Source organism: Pongo abelii, chromosome 10 (genome assembly GCF_028885655.2).
Source record: "Pongo abelii isolate AG06213 chromosome 10, NHGRI_mPonAbe1-v2.0_pri, whole genome shotgun sequence".
NCBI lineage: Eukaryota > Metazoa > Chordata > Mammalia > Primates > Hominidae > Pongo > Pongo abelii.
In genome coordinates, this window is record NC_071995.2 from 26664518 (window position 1) to 26686557 (window position 22040).

General features: G+C 38.4%; 1 protein-coding gene and 1 non-coding gene across 2 annotated transcripts; both read right to left on the minus strand.

Moving 5' to 3' along the window:
• Nucleotides 1-3929: 3929 nt before the first annotated feature.
• On the minus strand, nucleotides 3930-4070 carry LOC112136035 (U4 spliceosomal RNA). The gene has a single exon (XR_002917236.2). It is a non-coding gene; the product is annotated as a U4 spliceosomal RNA (small nuclear RNA).
• Nucleotides 4071-8924: 4854 nt separating this feature from the next.
• Nucleotides 8925-9091, minus strand: LOC112135862 (large ribosomal subunit protein eL39-like). The gene has a single exon (XM_054528529.2). The coding sequence runs from the start codon at nucleotides 9089-9091 to the stop codon at nucleotides 8936-8938; it is 156 nt and encodes a 51-aa protein (XP_054384504.1). The 3' UTR covers nucleotides 8925-8935.
• Between the last annotated feature and the right edge of the window lie 12949 nt (nucleotides 9092-22040).

Genomic DNA, 22040 nt, shown 5'->3' on the forward strand with positions numbered 1-22040 from the left:
TCATCTTTAAAAGGGAAACAGAGCATAAAAGTTCAGAAAATTTGCAGCCTGACGATGGGATAGAAAAGAAAAACCCATTTTCTGAGGAAAAATTCAAGCTGGCTGCAGAAATTTGCATAAATAATGAGGAACGAAATGTTCATCCCCAAGACAATGGGGAAAATATCTCCAGGGCATGTCAGAGAACTTTGCAGTAGTCCCTCCCATTACAGACCCAGAGGCTGAGGAGGAAAAAGTGGTTTCATGGGCTGGGCCCGGGATCCCTTTGCTGCGTGCAGTCTAGGAATTTGGTGCCCTGTTTCCCAGCTGCTCCAGTTGTGACTAAAAAGCCCAACATACAGCTTGGGCCATGGCTTCACAGGGTGCAAGCCCCAAGCCTTGGCAGCTTCCACATGGTGTTAAGGCTGTGGGTGCACAGAAGTCAAGAACTGAGGTTTGGGAACCTCTGCCTAGATTTCAGAAGATGTATGGGAACACCTGGATGTCCAGGCAGAAGCTTGCTGTAGGGGCAGGGCCCTCATGGAGAACCTCTGCTAGGGCAGTGCAGAAGGGAAATGTGGGGTCGGAGCCCCCACACAGAGTCACTACTGGGGCACTGCCTAGTGGAGCTGTGAGAAGATGGCCACCATCTTTCAGATCCCAGAATGGTAGATCCAGTGACAATTTGCACCATGCTCCTGGAAAAGCTGCAGACACTAAACACCAGCCCATGAAAGCAGCTGGGAGGGAGGCTGTACCCTGCAAAGTCACAGGGTGGAGCTGTCCAAGACCAGGGGAACCCACCTCTTGCATCAGCATGACCTGGATGTGAGACAAGGAGATCATTTTGGAGCTTTAAGATTTGACTGCCCTGCTGGATTTCAGACTTGTATGGGGCCTGTAGACCCTTTGTTTTGGCCAGTTTCTCCAATTTGGAATGGCTGTATTTACCCAATGTCTGTACCCCCATTGTGTCTCAGAAGTAACTACTTGCTTTTGATCTTATAGGCTCATAGGCAAAAAGGACTTGCCTTGTCTCAGATGAGACTTTGGATTGTGGACTTTTGAGTTAATGCTGAAATGAGTTAAGACTTTGAGGGACTACTAGGAAGGCATGATTGGTTTTGAAATGTAAAAAGCATGTGAGATTTGTGGGGGGCCTGGGGCAGAATGATATGTTTGGCTGTGTCCCCATCCAAATCTCCTCTTGAATTGTAACTCCCATAATTTCCACGCATTGTGGGAGGAAACTGGTGGGAGGTAATTGAGTTATAGAGGTGGGTCTTTCCCATGCTGTTCTCTTAATAGTGAATGGATCTCACGAGATCTGATGGTTTTAAAAATGGGAGTTTTCCTACACAGGCTTTCTCTCTTTGCCTGCCACCATCCTCGTAAGATGTGACTTGCTCCTCCTTGCCTTCCTCCATGATTGTGAGGCCTCCCCAGCCATGTGGAACTGTATAAGTCCAATAAAACTCTTTCTTTTATAAATTGCCCAGTTTCAGGTATGTCTTTATTAGCAGTGTGAAGATGGACTAATATACACTGTTATTTCTTGATTTTTAAACAAAGGTGTTTAATATTAGCTATTGACTTTTTACTATGGGAGGTGAGGATTTAGCTTACCTATAGTTACATACCCTCCTTCCATTTCCCCTTTCCTAACACATTATTGTGATTTTACCATAATTCTTGGTAAGATAATATTCAGTGTTTATAATACTAGGAGTAGGTGAAAATTACTTGTAATTAAGCCATAGAAGGGGATTGTGATTCCATTTCCTGCTTTGAGCAACTTTTGAGTTTCCTTGGAATTCATATTTGTCTCTGTTTGCTTAGTTTTATATCATTAATCCTAAACCTCTCTGCTAGAAGTGTCACACCATAAAGTGATATAACAATTGCTATCTTTCCTTCTCTTTTATCTTCTCCTTCCCTCCTTCCTTTTCTCTCTTTCTCTCTTTCTTTCTTTCTCTTTCTCTCTTTTCTTCTTTTTTTCTTTCTCTTTCTATCTCTGTCAGCACTCCTGGTGCTCTCTCTTACTTCAATCTGGACTGGTTGCTCTCTCAACCAGCCTGCTGTACAGTTTTCTTTTTTCGAGACAGAGTCTTGCTCTGTCACCCAGGCTGGAGTACAGTGGTGCAATCTCGGCTCACTACAACCTTTGCCTCCTGGGTTCAAGCAAATCTCCTGCCTCAGCCTCCCAAGTAGCTGGCATTACAGGTGCCTGCCACCACACCTGGTAAGTTTTGTATTTTTAGTAGAGATGGGGTTTCATCATGTTGGCCAGGCAGGTCTCGAACTCCTGACCTTGTGATCTGCTCGCCTAGGCCCCCCAAAGTGTTGATATTACAGGCATGAGCCACTGCACCCAGCCTTCCTGCTGTACAGTTCTTATCCTGGGATCTTCCTTCACTTTCATACTGAGTATTCTGTTTACTTTTCCTTACAGTTTATTGGCTTGCTAGTATTGGCGAGACCACTTCCTGTAGTATCTTCTTGGAAAAAGTAAATGAGAATTAAATCTTTTGAGACCTCATAAGTTTGAGAATTTCTTATTCTATCATTGCATTTACTTGATAATTTGGCGAGGTATAGAATGCTGGGTTTGAAATAATTTTTCCTCAGTACTGTGAAAGCTGCTTACAATTTTTTTTTTTTTTTTTTTTTTTTTTTTTTTTGAGATGGAGTCTTGCTTTTTCGCCTAGGCTGGAGTTCAGTGGCACAATCTTGGCTCACTGCAAGCTCTGCCTCCCAGGTTCACTTCATTCTCCTGCCTCAGCCTCTCAAGCAGCTGGGACTACAGGTGCCCGCCACCACGCCCGGCTAATTTTTTTTGTATTTTTTTTAGTGGAGACGGGGTTTCACCATGTTAGCCAGCATGGTCTCGATCTCCTGACCTCGTGATCCGCCCGCCTCGGCCTCCCAAAGTGCTGGGATTACAGGCGTGAGCCACCGCACCTGGCCGCTGCTTACTATGTTCGAGCCTTAAAGCTGCTGTTGAGACATTCTAATTTCTGATGCTATGTATTTGACTTGTATTGTTTTCTGTACTGAAAGCTTTAGGGTATTCTCTTTGTCCTAGTGATATGAAATTTCAGAAATTATGCATTTTCCCATCTATTAAATGGGTATTTGATGGGTCCTCTTAATGTGGAAAGATATATTCTTTAGATGTAGGAAGTTGTCTTCAATTTCTGAAAAATAATCTTTTAAATTTAGTTTTTTCTTTCTGGGACTACTCTTAGTCATATGCCTGTCAGTACTTGTAGGTCATTTTCCTTGGGGTGATCAGTTTCCCAAAATAGGAATTCTCTGGGAGTGAAGTGCCAGGCTGCCAGTGTTTTGAGGGCCCAATAAAAGAAAATGGCTGTGAAATTTCACCATTCAGTATGTGAACACTCAACCATCCATCAACTGAAAGTGGAAGCCTCAAATTCAGAGACTGTCTCTCTGGTTCAACTTCACCAGAGAATAAGTTTCTCATCATACAGGTTAGAGGGCAAAGTAATCATTTAGCTGTCTAGGGTACAGGAGGAGACATGGAGGTCACATAGCTTCCTATAGACTTTCAACCAATTGTACTATTTTTGGTCACACCCTCACCTCCATGAAAGTTACCATGTACTTCCAAGTTCTGAACTTTTCCAGGGTTCTAGGGTTTGCTTTTTGTTGGCATTCCCTCACTGCCTGGTTTAGATTTCCTCTTCCTCAGGTTTCTTAAGTCAGTTATCATATATGCAATTGCTTTCTTTCATTAAAAAATTTCTATGCATCTGTCTCCATTACCATTTTTTCTTTGTAATATTTTACTTTTTGAACTCTTTACTCTTATTTGAGTATGATTAAGAGAGAAGAGAGAATACAGGTTTAAAGAAACTATATCTACTATGTCTTTAATTATTACAAGGCTATATGAAATATATATATATACACAATATTATATTCAGTCTCCATAGAGACTGTCAAAAATTGCTAATGCCAACTATATTACAAGTCTTCATGGCAGGATATTGGGAAATGTTTTCAATTAGCAATAATCATGCCTTGGATAAACCTCATTGGCTATGATACTGCCACTGTGCAAAGCTTATATGTAATACTTTAAATGTGGATTATGAGAGACTATAAGAAACATTTTCAGTTGCATGAAATAAATAATCTGAACAAGAATCTTTGCCTCCTGTTATCTGAGATTTTTCATGTAAATATGCATTTTATAGCTGGAAGACCGTATAGCTTTACCACGTAGATTCATTGTTTAGCATATTTGGCAGTAAAAAACACAAAAGAAAAACGTTAAAAGTTACCATTCATACTCCCACCATTTAAAAAGAATAATTTCTTATACAAAGTAAAAAGTAAAAGTACAATTCCCACTTCCAGGAAGATGGAGTAGATATACTTTTCCCAGTTCTTCTCACTAAGAACAACTCAAAACCCTGAACATTATATACAAAACAAACATATGAGAAGACTAAAGCTGGGAGAGAGGAAAGCAGACTGGCTAGGGACCTAGGAACCTGAGGATCAACATGCTGGTGAGTTTCCTGGGGTTTTCGTTTTGGCTTATATATCCCAGCCCTGGAGCTTAAAAACCTGGCTACCCAGAAATATTAACTGGCATCGACAAAACAAACAAACAAACAATCCCAACAAAAGCCTGCCAAAGAAGTAGGAAAGAGGCAACCTACCAAAACAGAAATCTTTTAGACAATATTTACCCTACTATAGCCAAACACCACAGAAAAAACTGCGGCCCCACCCTCACCTATGCCAGCGAAGGCCACGTGACAGAGCCCAGACTTCCCACCTCAAGAGGCTGTCACATTTATTCCTGTGGTAGGTAACAAGGCAGGCCCCCAGCTGTGTCACTGAAGACCACATGGAGAGTCTGGACATCAACCTCCACCAGGCAGCAAAGGGGCTACCTACCCCTTCCCACTGGGTTGGTGTCAAAGCAGGCCTACTGGAGTCAGGATTTTCACCATTACCCAGTAGTAATGAGATCACCCCACCATGGAGAGCTGGAACTCCCACTGCTGCCCCACTCTTGAAAATACAATTTATCAAAATTTGTAGGACACAGCTAAAGAAGTGCTGGGGGAGAAATTTATAGCATGAAATGCTTACATTAGAAAAGAGAAAAAGTTTCCAATTAGTAACTTATTTTCCCACCTCAAGAGCCTGGGGAAAAAAAAAAGAGCAAAATAAACCCAAAGCAAGCAGAAGGAAGGAAATAATAAAGAGCAGAAATCTGTGAAATTGAAAACGGAAAGCAATAGAGAAAATCAATGAAACAAAGAGCTGTTTTTTTTTGTTTGTTTTTTGTAAAGGTCAATAAATTCGACAAACTTCTAGCAAGACTAACGAAGAAAAAGAGAAGACACAAATTACCAATATCAGGAATAAAATGGGGGATATCACTACAGATTCTGCACCTGTCAAAAGGATGAGAAAATACTATAAACACTTTTCACACATAAGTTTGAAAACTTAAGAAAAATAGAACAGTTCCTCAAAAAACACAAACTACTGTAACTCACTCCCAATAAAATAGATAATTGGAATATCTCTGACATTTTCAAGAAAATCAGACTCATAATTTAAAAACTCCCAACAAAGAAATGTCCAGGCCCTGATAATTTCAGTGGGAAATTCTATGAAATATTTAAAGAAGAATTAACACCAATTCTACATAATCTTTCTCAAAAAATAGAAGAAGAGGGGATGTTTGCAAATTCATTTTATAAAACTACTATTATCCTGATACCAAAACCAGACAATGACAATACACAACACAAAAACGAAAACTGTGGACCAATATCCCTCATGAATATAGCTGCAAAAATCCTTAACAAAATATTAGCTAACAGAATTTAGCAATATATTAAAAAAGTTATACACCATGACCAGCAATATTTATTCCAGGGATGCTAGGCTGGTTCAATATTTAAAAATCAATCAATGTAATCTATCATGTTAACAGACTAAAAAATAAAAGTTACATTATTATATCAATTCTTGTAGAAGAAGCATTTATCAAAATTTGACACATTCATGATTAAAAACTCTCAGAAAAATAGGTATAGAGAGAAACTCCCTCAACTTCATAAGGAATATGTATATAAAACCTATAGCTAACACTATACTTAATGGGTAAAAAACTAAATGCTTTCCTTTTATGATGGGGAAAAAGGCAAGTATGTCCAACCTTATTACTCTTATTCAACATAGTACAATAAGGTATGAAAAGGAAATCAGTACATAAACTGGAAAGAAAGAAATAAAATTATCCCTATTTGCAAATGATATGATTGTCCAAATATAAAGTCCTAAGGAACCTACAAAAACAATCTCCTAAAACTAATAAGTGAGTTCAGCAAGGTCGCAGGATGTGAAATAAACATAAAAAAATCAATTGTATTACTATACCAGCGGTGAATTCCTGGACACTGAAATTCAAAATACAATACCATTTTCAATGACTAAAAAAAATGAAATACTTAGGCGTAAATCTAAGAAAACATGTACAGGCCTTGTATGCTGAAGACTACACAGTGCTGATGAAAGCAACTGAAGAAGATATACATAAATGGAGAGACATACCATGATCATGGATTGGAAGATTCAATATGGAGAATATACCAATTCTTTCCAATATTTTTCTTTTCTTTCTTTCTTTTTTATTTGTCTAAATTTTACATAAACATTTTAAATAGAGATGGGGTCTTGCTGTATTGACGAGGCTGGTCTTGATCTCTTGACCTCAAGCGATTGTCCCATCTCAGCCTCCCAAAGTGTTGGGATTACAGGTGTGAGCCACTGTGCCCAGCCAGTTCTCTCCAAATTGACATGAAGGTCAATCTCTTTATTTAAAATTTTTTTTTTTTTTTTTTTTTTTTTGAGATGGAGTCTTGCTTTATTACCCAGGCTGGAGTGCAATGGCACAATCTCGGCTTACTGCAACCTCTGCCTCCTGGTTTCAAGCGCTTCTCCTGCCTCAGCCTCCTGAGTAGCTGGGATTACAGGCATGTGCCACCATGCCTGGTTAATTTTTGTATTTTTAGTAGAGTAGGGGTTTCTCCATGTTGGTCAGGCTGGTCTCGAACTCCTGGCCTCAAATGATCCACCCCCTCAGCCTCCCAAAGTTCTGGGATTACAGGTATGAGCCACCATGCCCAGCTGCAGGTCAGTCTCTGTAAGAATTCCTAGAAGGATTTTTGCAGATATGTATAAGATTATTTCAAAATTTTTATGAAGAGGCAAATACATAAGAATGGATTAAAACAAATTTGAAAAAGAGGAACTAGTCTGCTTAATTTCAAGACTGATTTTATAGCTACAGTAATCAAGAATGTGTGGTGTTGTTGAAGGGAGAAACAGACAGACTTCAGGAACAGAACAGAAAACCCAGAAATTGCCCCTCACAAATATACCCAACTGACTTGATAAAGGTGCAAAATCAATTCAATAAAGAAAAAATAGTCTTTTGAACAAGTGGTGCTGGAGCAATTGGACATCTATGGAAAAAAAAAAAACACGAAAAGAAAGAATAAAAAGAAAAAAAGAAAAAATACCTTTGGCCTAAGTCTTTTTTTTTTTGAGACAGAGGGAGTCTCTCTCTGTCGCCCGAGCTGGAGTGCAGTGGCGTGATCTCTGCTCACTGCAAACTCTGCCTCCCAGGTTCATGCCATTCTCCTGCCTCAGCCTCCTGAATAGCTGGGAGTACAGGCTCTCGCCCCTATGCCCAGCCAATTTTTTTTTTTTTTTTTGTATTTTTAGTAGAGACAGGGTTTCACCGTGTTAGCCAGGATGGTCTCGATCTCCTGACCTCGTGATCCACCCGCCTCGGCCTCTCAAAGTGCTGGGATTACAGGCGTGAGCCACCGCGCCTGGCCGGCCTGAGTCTTACCTTATACAAAAATTAACACAAAATGGATCATGGAATTAAATGTAAAATGTAAAGCTATAACACTTTTAGAAAAAAAATTATAGGAGAAAATATTTGGGATCTAGAGCTAGGCAAATAGTTCTTAGACTTGACACCAAAAGCATGATCCATAAAAAGAAAATTGATAAATTAGATCACATCAAAATTAAACATTTTTGTTCTACAAAAGTTCCTAATAAGAGGATAAGATGGAAAGTTTCAGAGCATGAGAAATACTTGCAAAATTAAATGCAAATTAAAACTACAATGTGATACCATTACATAACTATCAGAATGGCTAGAATTAAAATATACAACACCAAATGCTGGAGAAAATGCAGAGTAACTGGATCATTCATATATTTCTATTTTGAATGTAAAATAGCATGGTTACTCTGGAAACCTGTATAGGAGTATCTTAAAAATTAAATAACTATCATACAACCCAGTCATTGCTTATGTTTAGCCATTTCTTATGAACAAGGCTTATGTTCACACAAAAACCTACACATGAATGTTTATAGTAGTTTTATTTGTAATATCAAAAAGTGGAAGCAACTCTCAGGTCGCCCTTTCACAGGTGATTAAACATACCGTGATATATCCATACCATGGAATACTACTCAGCAATCAAAAGCAATGAAATATTGGCACATGCAACACCGTGGGTGAATCTCCAGAGAATTATGTGAGTGAAAAAAGGAAATTTCAAAAGGTTAAATACTGTATGGTTCCATTTATATAACATTCTTGAAATGACAAATTACAGTTGACACTTGAACAACACGGATTTGAACCACACAGGTCCACTTACTTTTTAATTTCACTTAAATTTATTTTTGTTTTTGAAAGGAAAGGTTTCACATATTTATTACTGAATCCAACCTACCACTACACATGCAGCACATACACAGAGAAAAAAAATTCCCAATAAAACATGTACAACTGTCTAGATAGTGGTGACATTTTCAGCGTGATATGGTAAGACGGTCGTGACCTTGACACTATCTTACGTGCAATTCCTTAAAGACCCAGCTTGGTTCTTCTCCAATGTCTCCTTTTGGAGTTGTACCTGATTTTATTACCAGTTTTCATCTGAATCCACTGGGGAATGGGACGATTTTGCTTTTGTTTCTTGGCCAGGAAATGCTTAATCCTGAAAGTCCTGTGAGAAGACATGGTGATAAGTGGAGTCAAGCACACACCATCATGTCAGAGAAAAAAAGAGAGCTTTTTTAAAAATTTTTATTTTTATTGCAATAGTTTTTTGGGTACAAGCAGTTTTTGGTTACATAGATAAGTTCTTTAGTGGTGATTTCTGAGATTTTGGTGCACCCACTTTTTAAAAAATTACACTTTTTATTTGGAGTTAAATGTCGATTCACATCCAGTTGTAAAAAATAATACATAGGGATCCCATGTACCCTTAACCAGGTTTCTCCACTAGTAGCATCTTACAAAATTATAGCACAAAAGCACAACCAGGGTGTTGACACTGATATAGTCAAGAACATTTCCATGACCACAAAGATTCCTCATACTGCCCTTTTACAGCCACATCCACTTCTCACCATCTCCTAACAATTACTAATCTTCTCTGTTTCAATGCGGACGACCCTTGAATAATACAAGGGTTAGGAGACAGTTGAAAACCTGCATATAACTTCTGACTATCCCGAAACTTAACCACTAATCGCCTACTATTGACAGGAAGCCTTACCAATAACATGAACAGTCAATTAACACATAAATAGACTATATTCACACATATTTTATGCATTAGATAATATGCAGTAATAATATGTCCAAGACAGCTTTGTAGGTCAGTGCACCTAGTACTTTTCTCTCTCTCTCTCTCTCTTTTTTTTTTTAATGACTACAGAGTGGTCTGTTGCAGAAATATAGAAGTTGTTTTCCCTATTGATGGGCTTCCACGTTTGTTATGAGTTGAATTGTGTCCTTCACAAAAAGCTATGTTAAGGTCATAATCCCCTCTACCGAGGAATGTGATCTTGTTTGGAAATAGGAACTTTATAAAGTGATCAAGTTAAAATAAGATCGTTAGGGTGGGCCCTAATCCAATATGACTAATGACCTGTAAGGACACAGAGACAGACATGTGACATGCACACAGGGAAGACTATGAAGACAAGGGATTGGAGTGATGCATCTACAAGCCAAGGAACACAAAGATTGATTGCTGGCAACCACAGAAGCTTGGAAGAGGCAAGGAAGGCTTCTCCTTCAGCTTTCAGAGGAAGCACGGCCCTGCAGACACCTTGATTTTGGACATCTAGCTTCCAGAACTCTGAGACCATACATTTCTGTGGCTTAAAGTCACCCAGTTTGTGGTACTTTGTTACAGAAGCAGCTCCAGGAAATGAATACAATGATGTTCCGAATTTTTACTCTTATGGGGGAACTACTGGAATGAAAAATTCTTATATACATAGCTTTACATGCTCATATAATTTCTGTAGGATGGGTGCAATTTATGAATCATACTGTATGTATATGATACATGTGAGTATGCATATGATACATGATATACTCCCAAATTATCCTTGTGAGCATTATTTTAATGTGTGAGACCTGAAGAAATTTTATCTGCTATAAGGATTAGGGCTGGAGTTGCAGGTTCCATTGAAAGCCACTTCCCTGTATGGTAGTTACCGTACTGCCTAGCTAGACATTGTAATCTCAGTTATGTGTAAATAAGGTATTATTACTTACCAGTTAACACTGACTTATTCTTAGAGAATAGTCATATTTTTGTACTACCCATCTTTGGATTCAATAGCAGAGACAAAAAACAGAGGATTTAACAAATTCTTCAGAGCCAGCCTGAAGTCTAATTTCAGTCAAAGGTTGGGTTGGTCTTCTCTGCTCCTAGCCTGACTTTTCTAGGCTCTTTCTCTAGGCCCTTCATAAATCTCCCTTCACTCCTTTTTTCCTCCGTCCTCATAAATTTGCTAAATTTATTTTCTGAAAAAAAAAAAAAAACTATAGGAACAATCATTTATAGAACTTTACATATTTAGCCAAATCTGCATTTTATTTTACAAAATTTGCTATATAAGCCTGGAATTTTACGCATTAATGAGCAGACTAGGGGAATGTATAGAAAAATGAAGGACCAATCCTAATGCACTAAAAAATCAGACTGCAGGCTGGCGTGGTGGCTCAGCTTGTAATCCCAGCGCTTTGGGAGGCCAAGGCAGGCAGATCACTTGAGGCCAGGAGTTCAAGACCAGCATGGCCAACATGGCAAAACCCTATCTCTACCAAAAATACAAAAATTAGTCGGGCATTGTGGCGCACGCTTGTAATCCCAGCTACTTGTGTGGCTGAGACACAGAGAATCGCATGAATCCAGGAGGCAGAGGTTGCAGTGAGCCAAGATCACTCCACTGCACTCCAACCTGGGTGACAGAGTGAGACTCTGTCTCAAGAAAAAAAAAAAGAAAAAAGAAAAAAAAAATCATCAGACTGGCTGGGCGCTGTGGCTCATGCCTGTAATCCCAGCACTTTGGGAGGCGGATCACGAGGTCAGGAGTTTGAGACTAGCATGGCCAAAATAGTGAAGCCCTGTCTCTACTAAAAATACAAAAAATTAGCCGGGTGTGGTGGCGGGCGCCTGTAATCCCAGCTACTCGGGAGGCTGAGGCAGGAGATTGGCTTGAACCCAGGAGGCAGAGGTTGCAGTGAGCTGAGATAGCGCCATTGCACTCCAGCGTGGGCAACAGAGCGAGATTCCGTCTCAAAAAAAAAAAAAATCATCCAACTGCAGAGGATCCCTTGTCCTATATGGGCCTGGTTAGCATGGTATTTCCTACCTTCCTTCTATTTCTAAACCTTTAGGCTGTGCATATCCATGATGTATTTAGGGTGATAGTCCAATCTTCAGCCACCTGTGAACTCTTCCTTTTCCTTGCCCAGCAAAAATGTCAGGAAAGGGGAAGAAAGAAGGAGTTTCAACAAGTAGACAAGTGACGGAGCAACTCGCCTGTTTCTTGGCTCGGTTAAGTCTTTATTCTCCTGCTGCCCCTTGAAATGCAGTAGGCAACACATGTAGCCTGTGAATGGAAAAAATTCTTGAAGAATAAGCTATGAAACAATGTTGAAGTCCAAACTCATCTTCAAGGAAGGCCTCACATCGTCCCTTTCTTGTCCTCTCAGCTCAACTCCTCTCTTCTGGGTGTTTCTCACTTGCTTTTCTCTCTTTGTCCTGAGGTTTCTTCTTTTGCTGCTGACAACATAAACTACTGATTTAGTAAGGGCTTGGTTGAACTTTGGAATAAAGCTCAAGCACAGCTTTTTCCTCCTTTCCATCATTTTTTCCTTTAAGTTGGAACCTATGATATTTTTAAACATTAGCCAAATATCTATATTTTACAACGAACATTGTGTTTTGAAAACAAGAGTCTCATTTATTTTTATTAAAGAACTGAAGTAACTGAAGTTTCTAGGACTTTAGCCACTCATGGTTCTGTTAAATATTAAGAAGAAAAATACTAAGAAAAAAATGATTCATGGACTGTTTTGAATAGGAGGATAGCTGTGGTCGTTATTTTTTTCTTTCCTCCTGCACACACCTCAGGAAGGAAAATACAAAAACATGCTTTAGACTACTCTTTTGAGAAGTGCTCCTTAAGCTCAGAATAACCCCAAACAAGCAAAACCTTTATGTTGAGCAGAGAGTGGGTGTGGAGGAGAGAGAATGTTGCAAAAGACATGGAACATTGGGCTCTTCTTAGAAAGACATGCTGTTTTCACTGTCTCTAAATGCTGTTTACCAAGGAAAAGGATGGTAGAAAATGTACCCATTATACGAGTTGTTTGAATCTCTAAATTTGACTTCAGCTTCTAAGCTGAACAACCTGTGTAAATAAAACTAAAATTACTTCAGGTTTCTGTATGCAACATTCCCCTTCTCCCCTTTTTTTTGGCCCATGGTTGGCACTCCAGTTTGGGTCAAGCTTGTTAGTAAAACACCAGGTGTGCAGACAGGAAAGACTTCCTGAATGGGCCCCTAATTTCATCAACTCTCAACCCCTAAGTGGAAATCACTTGTCATTTGGGGAAGTAAAATATTTTTGATATTTGGTCTTCTTTTTGAAAGATGATAGTCCCATGGAATATTAGACTGTATTCACCTAGATGGTCCCGTATTTCCAAATGTCTATTTTAAATATTCTAACATGCTGCCTTGTCATTATTTTAGATTCAACCTATCTAAAATCAAATTTATCATTCATCTTTTCCTGGTCACTCACCAAATTTATTAATTTATTGGGGGAAAAATTGCATGTGTTATTTGTACCAGGGACAGGGCTAGGTGCCAGGACAGAGGTGAATGTGGCAGATATCATCCCAGCCCTTATGGAGCTTACATTCTAACCGGTAGGATCAGTTACTAAACCTTCATTACCTTAATGATGGTATACTTACAATTGAGAGAAATGTGATAGAAGAGATGTACATGGACAACGAATGTGTTTACGTGAGGGGGTGTGACCTAACCTGGAGATACATGAAAATTGCATTGAGGAAGTAGTGTCTGAGCTGTACCCTAAAACGACTGGATATTTTCTGATGGGGGACTGTGGAGTGTGTTCAGGGAAACAGCTTGTGAAAAGGACCTGAACTGTGAAGAAACATGACATGTGAAAGAAATTGGAAAAGGCCGGGGTGGCTGGAATAGAGAATGAGGAGAGAGCAACAAAATTTATTTGGGGATGTAGGCAAGGCTTGGAGCATAAAGGACTTTGAGCCATCTGAGTTTGAATATTATCCTAAAAGCAATAGAAAGCCATTTAATGATTTGAAGCAGGAGAATGATACACCGTCAAATTTAACTTAAAAAGGATGAAATAAAATAATTCTGGTTTCTATGAGCAGAATGGAAACAGACTCTGGTAGTTAAAATTTTTGTTCATGTAGCCACTTTCCCTTTCCTCCTAGTACTGGTGGACAGAATCCCTCTGCTGTGGGGAGCCCTTTCCATAGGACTTGGGTGGAATTGACCTTCCCTCATTGCCCAGCACAGGAATGAGGATATAATCCAGTTCTAACTAATCACAGTTCCCTATTCTCCTGGCCTTAGTGTTTGGTTCAGGACTGGGCACATGACCTGGGTTAGACTAACCAATGCCCTCTCTAACTTTTGCTCAAACTCTCAGGGAAGAGGTAATCCTTGTTCCTCTGGATTGCTACCTGTAAGGACCAGGTCAGATCAGTAAGGAAAAGATCAACAATTTTTTACATCATTTTTAGAGAGCCATCTGAGAATAAAACCAACACAGGGGGAAGTACAATTAAGAGTTAAAGAGAAAAACAGGCAAGGCTGGGTGGCTCACTCTGTAATCCCAGCACTTTGGGAGGCTGAGGCAGGCGGATCACTTGAGTCCAGGGGTTTGAGACCAGCCTGGGCAACATGGCAAAACCCCATCTCTACACCAAAATAAAAAAAATTAGCCAGGTGTAGTGGTGCATGCCTGTATTCTCAGCTACTCGTGAGTCTGAGATGGGAGGATTGTTTGAGCCCAGGAGGCGGAGGTTGCAGTGAGCTGAGATTACATCACTGCACTCCAGCCTAGAGACCCTGTCTCTAAAATGAAATAAACAGAAAAATTGAGTTCTGAATAAATTAGGCAAATCCATAGATCTAGTCATGACTGGTTCACTACTTCTTGGTTATATAAATATATTTCCTTATTTTAAAAACATTAATCTAGTTTGAAAAGAATTTCTGTCATTTGCAACCAAAAGTCCAGATCAGTGCTGGGGGTAAGAATAGATGCAGGGGGAACAATTTGGTAGGTTATTAGAGTGGCACAGGTGAGAGATGATGGCTTGAACTAGTGTGGTTATGATGGATGGAAATGGAGAGAAGCCAACATATTTGAAAACTATTTAGGAGATACAAATTGACAGGCCTGATTAGATTTGAGAGTGAAGAGGAATGAGAGTAATGGTGTCAAAAACATCTGTTAGTTTTCTGGGTTGCATAGCTAAGGATGCCATTCACTGAGACAGAAAACACCCAAGAAAGAGTAGTTTTGAGGGTGGTGATGAAAGGAGATTTTTTTTTTCTTTTTTTTTGAGACGGAGTCTCGCTCTGTCACCCAGGCTGGAGTGCAACGGCATGCATGATCTTGGCTCACTGCAACCTCCACCTCCCGGGTTCAAGCGATACTCCCTGCCTCAGCCTCCTGAGTAGCTGGGATTACAGATGCCCACCACCACGCCCAGCTAATTTTTGTATTTTTAGTAGAGACAGGGTTTCGCCATGTTGGCCAGGCTGGTCTCGAACTCCCGACCTCAGGTGATCTGCCTGCCTCGGCCTCCCAAAGTGCTGGGATTACAGGCGTGAGCCACCTTGTCCGGCCCAATGGAGTTTTCAATTATTTCTAGTTTTTGGCTTTTGGGAACAAAGCTTCAATGAACTTCTCACCTGCAAGTAAGTCTTTGATTGGATGTATGTTTTTATTTTTCTTGAGTAAATTCTTAGGAGTTGGATTGCTGAGTCACATGGTAAGAGTGGATTTGCTTAACTTTATGGGAAATTGCCAAATTATTTTCTGAAGTCGCTGTACCTCCAGCAATGTGTGAGAGAGCCAAGTTGCTTCTATTCTTGTCAACGCCTGGTATTGTTATTTTTTTAAATTTTAGCCATCCTAGTGCAAGTATAGTGATATCGCATTGTGGCTTAATTTGCATTTTCCTGATAACTAATGATGCTGAGCATTTTGTGAGGTGCTTATTTGCTATTTGTATGTATTATTTGGAGAAGTGTCTGTTAAAATCCTTTGTTCATTTTTTCCTTTTTAGTTGACACATAGTAATTGTACATATTTATGAGATGCAGAGTGATATTTCCATACATGTATACAATATATGAGAATCAAATCAGGATAATTAGCATACCTATCACCTTGAGCATTTATCATTTCTTTGTATTGTGAACATTCAAAATACTCTCTTCTAGCTTTTTGAAAATATACATGAAATCGCTTTAAACTATATTTACCGTACAGTGCTGCAGAACATTAGGACTTACTTCTCCCATCTAGCTGTAACTTTGCATCCATTAATCAACCTCTTCCTGTCTTTCCCTCCCCACTATCCTTCCCAGCTGCTAATGTCCACTTCTATGAGCTCAATTTTTTTTAGCTGTTACATGTGACTGAGAACATGTGGTATTTATCTTTCTGTGACTGACTTATTTCACTTAGTTTGTTAATTTTTTATAACACCTTTTCATTTTGAAATAATTATAGGTTCACGGTAAATTACAAAAATAGTACAGAGTGCTATGAATCTGTCACCTTGCTTCCCAATGGTGACATGTTAAATAGTTGTAGTACAGTATCAAAACCAGCAAATTTATATCAGTATTACTATAACAAAGTTTATTCAGTTTCACCTTTGATAAAATCTGCATTCATTTGTGTGTGTGTGTGTTGTATAGTTCTATGTAATTTTATCTCATGTACAAATTTGTGTAACCACATCAAGATACAGAGCTGTTCTATCATCACAAAACAACTCCTTTATTACTTTGTATTCACATACCTCACTCTATCCTTTTTCCTGTCCTCTAGCAAACTCTAATCTCTATCTCTAGAGTTTTGTCATTTTGAGAATTTTATATATTAATAAATATAATCATATAGTATGTAACATTTTGAGATTGGCTTTTTCACTCAGCATAATTCCTTCGAGATTTACTCAAGTTGTATCTACAAATAATCTATTCCTTTTTATTTCTGTGTAGTATTCTACAGCGCATGATAGATGTATCACAGTTTTCACATTCACCCATTAAAAGATATTTGAGTTGTTCCTAGTTTTTGACTATTTATAAAGCTGCTATGAACATTCATATATAGGTTGTTGTGTGAACATATGTTTTTATTTCTTTTTCATAAATGCCCAACAATATTGGGTTATATATTTTTTCATTATTGAGTTATAAGGGTTTTAAGAATACATTCTGAATAAACTCCCTGATGAAATATGTAATTTGAAAGTGTTTTCTTTAATTCTGCAGGTTTTAAAAACTTTCTTGATGGTATCATTTGCAGGACAAAAGTGTTTAGTTTTCATGAGGTTCAAATTATCTATTTTTTCTTTGGTTGTTTGTGCTTTGGGTATCATACCTAAGAAACCATTGCCTAATCCAAGGTCACAAACATGATTTACACTTATGTTTTCTTCTAGGAGTTTTAGTTTTAGGACTTGTAAAGTGCTAAACTAATTGCTTAGGTCTTTGATCCATTTTCAGTGAATTTTTGATATAATGCAAAAGAGGAGTCTAACTTCATTCTTCTAACTGTGAATATCTAGTCCCAGATCATTTGTTGAGAAGACTATAATTTCCCCATTGAATTGTCTTGGCACCTGTTTCAAAAATTAATTGTCCATAAATGTATGGGTTTACTTCCAGTAAAAGTCTGTTTCATTGATCTACATGTCTATTCTTATACTAGTACCACACAGTCTTGATTACTGTAGCTTTGTAGCAAGTTTTGAGAACAGGAAGTATGAATTCTTAAATTTTGCTCTTATTTTTCAAGGTTGTTAGGTTAATCAGAGTCCTTTGCATTTCCATATGAATTTTAGGATCAACTGGTTAAATGCTACAAAAAAGCCCGCTGGAATTTTGATAGGAATTCTATTCAATTTGTAGATCAATTTGGGATGTATTTTCATCCTAATAATATTAAGTCTTCAAATGCGTGACCATGAAATGTCTGCATTTACTTAGGTCTTCTTCAATGTCTGTCAACCATGCAGTGTACAAGTCTTGTATTTCTTTTAATTATTTTATTTTATTTTGAGACAGTCTCACTCTGTCACCCAGGCTGGAGTATAGTGGCCCAGTGTTAGCTCACTGCAACCCCTGCCTCTCAGGTTCAAGTGATTCTTGTGCCTCAGCCTCCTGAGTAGCTGGGATTACAGGCATGCACCACCACACCTGGCTAATATTTGTATTTTGGGGTTTTGCCATGTTGGCTAGGCTTGTCTCAAACTCTTGGGCTCAGGTCTCAAATTCCTGGGCTCAAGCAACCCAGCCGCCTTGGCCTCTCAAAATGCTGGGATTACAGGCGCAAGCCACCATGCCTCGCTGTTAAATTTATTCCTAAGTATTTTGACACGATTGCAAATGGAATTGGTTTTTTAATTTTATTATGACTGTTTATTCATATTGTACAGAAATTCATTGTTTTTTGTATATTAATCTTGTATCCTGCAAATTTTTTGGATTTGCTTATTAGGTTGCATAGCATTTTAGTGCATTACTTAGGATTTTCTGTATACAAGATTATGTCATCTGCAAATAGAGATTGTTTTACTTCCTACCAATCCGGACATGCTTTATTTTCTTTTCCTAACTAATTGTCCTTGTTAAAACCTCAGTGTAATGTTGAATAAAAGTAGAAAGAGCAGAAATCCTTTTCTTCTTCATTGTTCATCATTTTAGGGCTAAAGTTTCCAAACTTTCAACATTAAGTATGATATTAGCTGTGAGTTTTCCATTGATTCCCTTTATCATGTTAATGAAATTTCCCCAAACTAGTCCTGATTTGTTGAGTGCTTTCCTTCCTTCCTTCTTTCCTTCCTTCCTTCCTTTCCTTCTTTCTTTCGTTCTTTCTTTCTTCTCTCCCTTCCTTCCCTCCCTCTCTCTCTCCCTCCCTACCTCCCTCCCTCCTTCCTTCCTTCTTTCCTTGCTTTTTTTTGTATGTTTTTACCATGAAAGGATTTGGATTTTGGAAGTGGGAGTAGGCATGGGCTATTTGGGGCTCTCTAACAGTCTCTAATACAAACTTTTATTTTAGACAAAACAAACTTTATTTAAACAGTTGATGAATATCTAGGCTGTTTTCAATCTTTTCTTATTGCAAATAATGTCACAATATACATTCTTGTACACATGTTTTAGATATCTGAGAAGGTGGGATGATCATGTACACTTTCTTTTAATAAATCTACAGGGTATAACTAGCACCAGTCCTCTATATCAGGAGAACAGATCATGGCTGAATATATGAAGCAAATTGTAACAATGCAAACTGATTAGGACGAGAGTAGACTCCTAGATGAGGCAGTGAGCTTTCTCTCACTGAGCATGTTTCAGCAGAGGGTGGGGTGATTCCTTTGTAAAGAATGCTGTGGAAAGTATTCTTGCACTGATAGGAAGGTAGGCCCAAGAATTTATGATCTTTAGAATTTTACAGAATCATAGTATCTCATTATATTCTTGCAAAATATGTTTTCTTGACAATAAGAACAACTCAGAGTCAGGGGTCAAAATATATTAATTCTTTAGTAAGTTAATAAAAAATCCTTTATGATTCTATTCTTTCATCTTAGAGGGCATCTGTCATTTGTAATTCAAACAATATAAACTTTTTTCTTCCAAACAACCTATTTATCCCAAAGAGGATTTTTTTTCCCCAATCATTTTGACAGAGATAATAAAAAAAAGATTTTTTTTTCTGTCCTTCATTCAGGTCCAAGTATTTATTATCATAATCATGAAAGTCTTTAAAAATAATTTGGATTTACAGTGCTGATTTAGATGCCGTTGAGCAGAGATAATATATCAGACATACCCTGGGTGACCGTGACCGTATTTTTAGAATTATTCCTTATTCTCAGCCTTCGAAAATCAGATACTATGGTGGGACTATCGAGTCATATTTCTACCAAGAGACTCCACTTGATTAAAACAGGAATGGTCATCAAACTCAAGGGGAACCAGGCCATTGACTGGGTTGAACAAACTTAGTTCCCTTCCTCAATAATTTACACCCAAAGGCAGAGAAGTACAGTTAGATGGTGTAGGGAACTGCAAATTCAAGGTCATGTAGAGCTAGGATTAGGGTTGACACAAGACAAGACAGAGCCACATGCAGGTTTCTCTTGTGGGCAAATGTAACTAAATAATTTGGCAAAGGAAGTCAGTCTTCAGAGAGAAAAACGTAGCAGTGGTGAAGAAAAAAAACCGAGATGAGCATCAATGAGAGTCCAGAGAGGGAAACAGAGGAGGAGCTTCAGAGCTTATTTATCCAGCTCCAAGCCTCACGTGAAAGCCGAAAGTAATTCCTTCCTATGGAGGTATGCATTATTCAGTACACTTGAGACTTACATTTGATTCGGTTTAAAAAAATAAACTTTTAATTTTGAAATAATTTTAACTTTGCAGAAAAGTGGTGAAAATAGTACAGAGAATTCCTGTATATTTCTCATCCAATTTTTCCATTGTTAACATATTACATTTCATTGGGATGTTTGTCAAAACTAGGAAACCAACATCACGCCATTACTATTGTTACAATTCCAGCCTTTATTTGGATTTCACCAGTTTTTCCATTAATGTCTTCCTTCTGCTTCAGGAGCCACTCCAGACACCATGTCTAGTTGCTATGTCTCCTTAATCTCTTTTAGTCAGCGACAGTCTCTCAGACTTTTCTTGTTTTTCATGACCTTGACAGTATTTTGTAGAATATCCCCAATCTAGGTTTGTCTGTTCTCTCATGATTAGATGTGGGTTATGGGTTTTGGAAAAGAATGCCACAGAAGCAAAATACCCTCCTCAATACATTACAGCACGTCAGGGGTACCTGATATCCACATGACATCACTGGTGAGGTTAACCTTCATCACTTGGATTAAATGGTGTTTGCCAGATTTTTCTAATTCAGTGTTACTATTTTTCTCTTTTGCTGCTCTATTCTTTGTAAGTGAGTCATCAGTTCAATGTATTATTCATAGTTCTCCAGAGAAACCAAACCAATAGCTTTGTAAATATACACAAACCCTATATATGTGTGTGTGTGTGTGTGTGTGTGTGTGTATATATGGTGTGTACATATATATGGTGTATATATATCTGTATATACCCATACATATACACACACACATATAAATATATGTATATATACACATATGTATATGTACTTGTGTGTGTACTATATATATATAGTACACCCATATATATCTGTGTAAAAGAGATTTATTATATGTAATTGGCTCACATAATTATGGTGGCTGACAAGTCCCAGTATCTGCAGAGTGAGTCATCAAGCAGGAGATGCTGGAGAACCCATGGTGTAGTTCCAATCTGAAGACTGGTAGGCTCAAGACCCAGGAAGAGCCAACATTTTATTTTGAGTCTGAAGGCAGGAAAAAACCAAAGTCCCAGCTCAAAGGCAGTCAGGCAGGAGGAGTTCCCTCTTATTCAAGGGAGGGTCAGCCTTTTTGTTCTATTCAGGCCCTCAACTGATTGAATGAGGCCCACCCACATTAGGGAAAACAATCTGCTTTACTCAGTCAACTGATTTAATGTTAATATCCTCCAAAAACATTTCACAGAAACACCCAAAACAATGTTTGAGCAAATATCTGGGCAACCTGTGGCCCAGTCGACACATAAAATTAATCATCACACGCACTGCCAAAGTAGGGGCTGGAGGATTAAGCTCTACCTCTTGAAGAAGGAAGTATCTCTAGCTATTACATGGAATTCTTCTGTAAGGAAGATTTGTCTCTTTCCCTCACCAAGTAGGTTTCTATCGCTTGCACCCAATTAAATGTGCCCTAAAATATAAGGCGTAAATGTGTTCCAAAGATAAATAACCCTGCAGTACGGTTTTTATTTTAAATTTAAGTAGTATATATATCTTCTGTTGAGAGCTTTTCCTCATATCCTATAAAATTTAATGTCTCTTCTCGTTGACTCTTGGTGAACCAGACTCCCACTCTGCTACTTTGGTTCTCCCCAGCTCATCAGATATTTACCGAGTACCTACTATGCACAGGGCTGATGCTCAGCCTAGAGACTATGACTTTAACAGGAAATCCCTGTAGTCAAAGCATTTACCACCCAGCGGGGCAAGCAAAGGTGTAGTTAGGAGATGTAATTTACCACTTTCTCTGATCTTAGGCAGGTTAGTTTAAAATCCTTTGAGCCTCAGCTTCCCTATTTGTCAGAAGAATATAATGACTGTAATAATAATAATACTCAGTTCAACAGTAATAGTAACTACATAAAATACTGCTTATGAGGAAAAAGTTAGTTTTTACATTGCCACAAAAATGCTAGTTGTTGTTCTCAAGA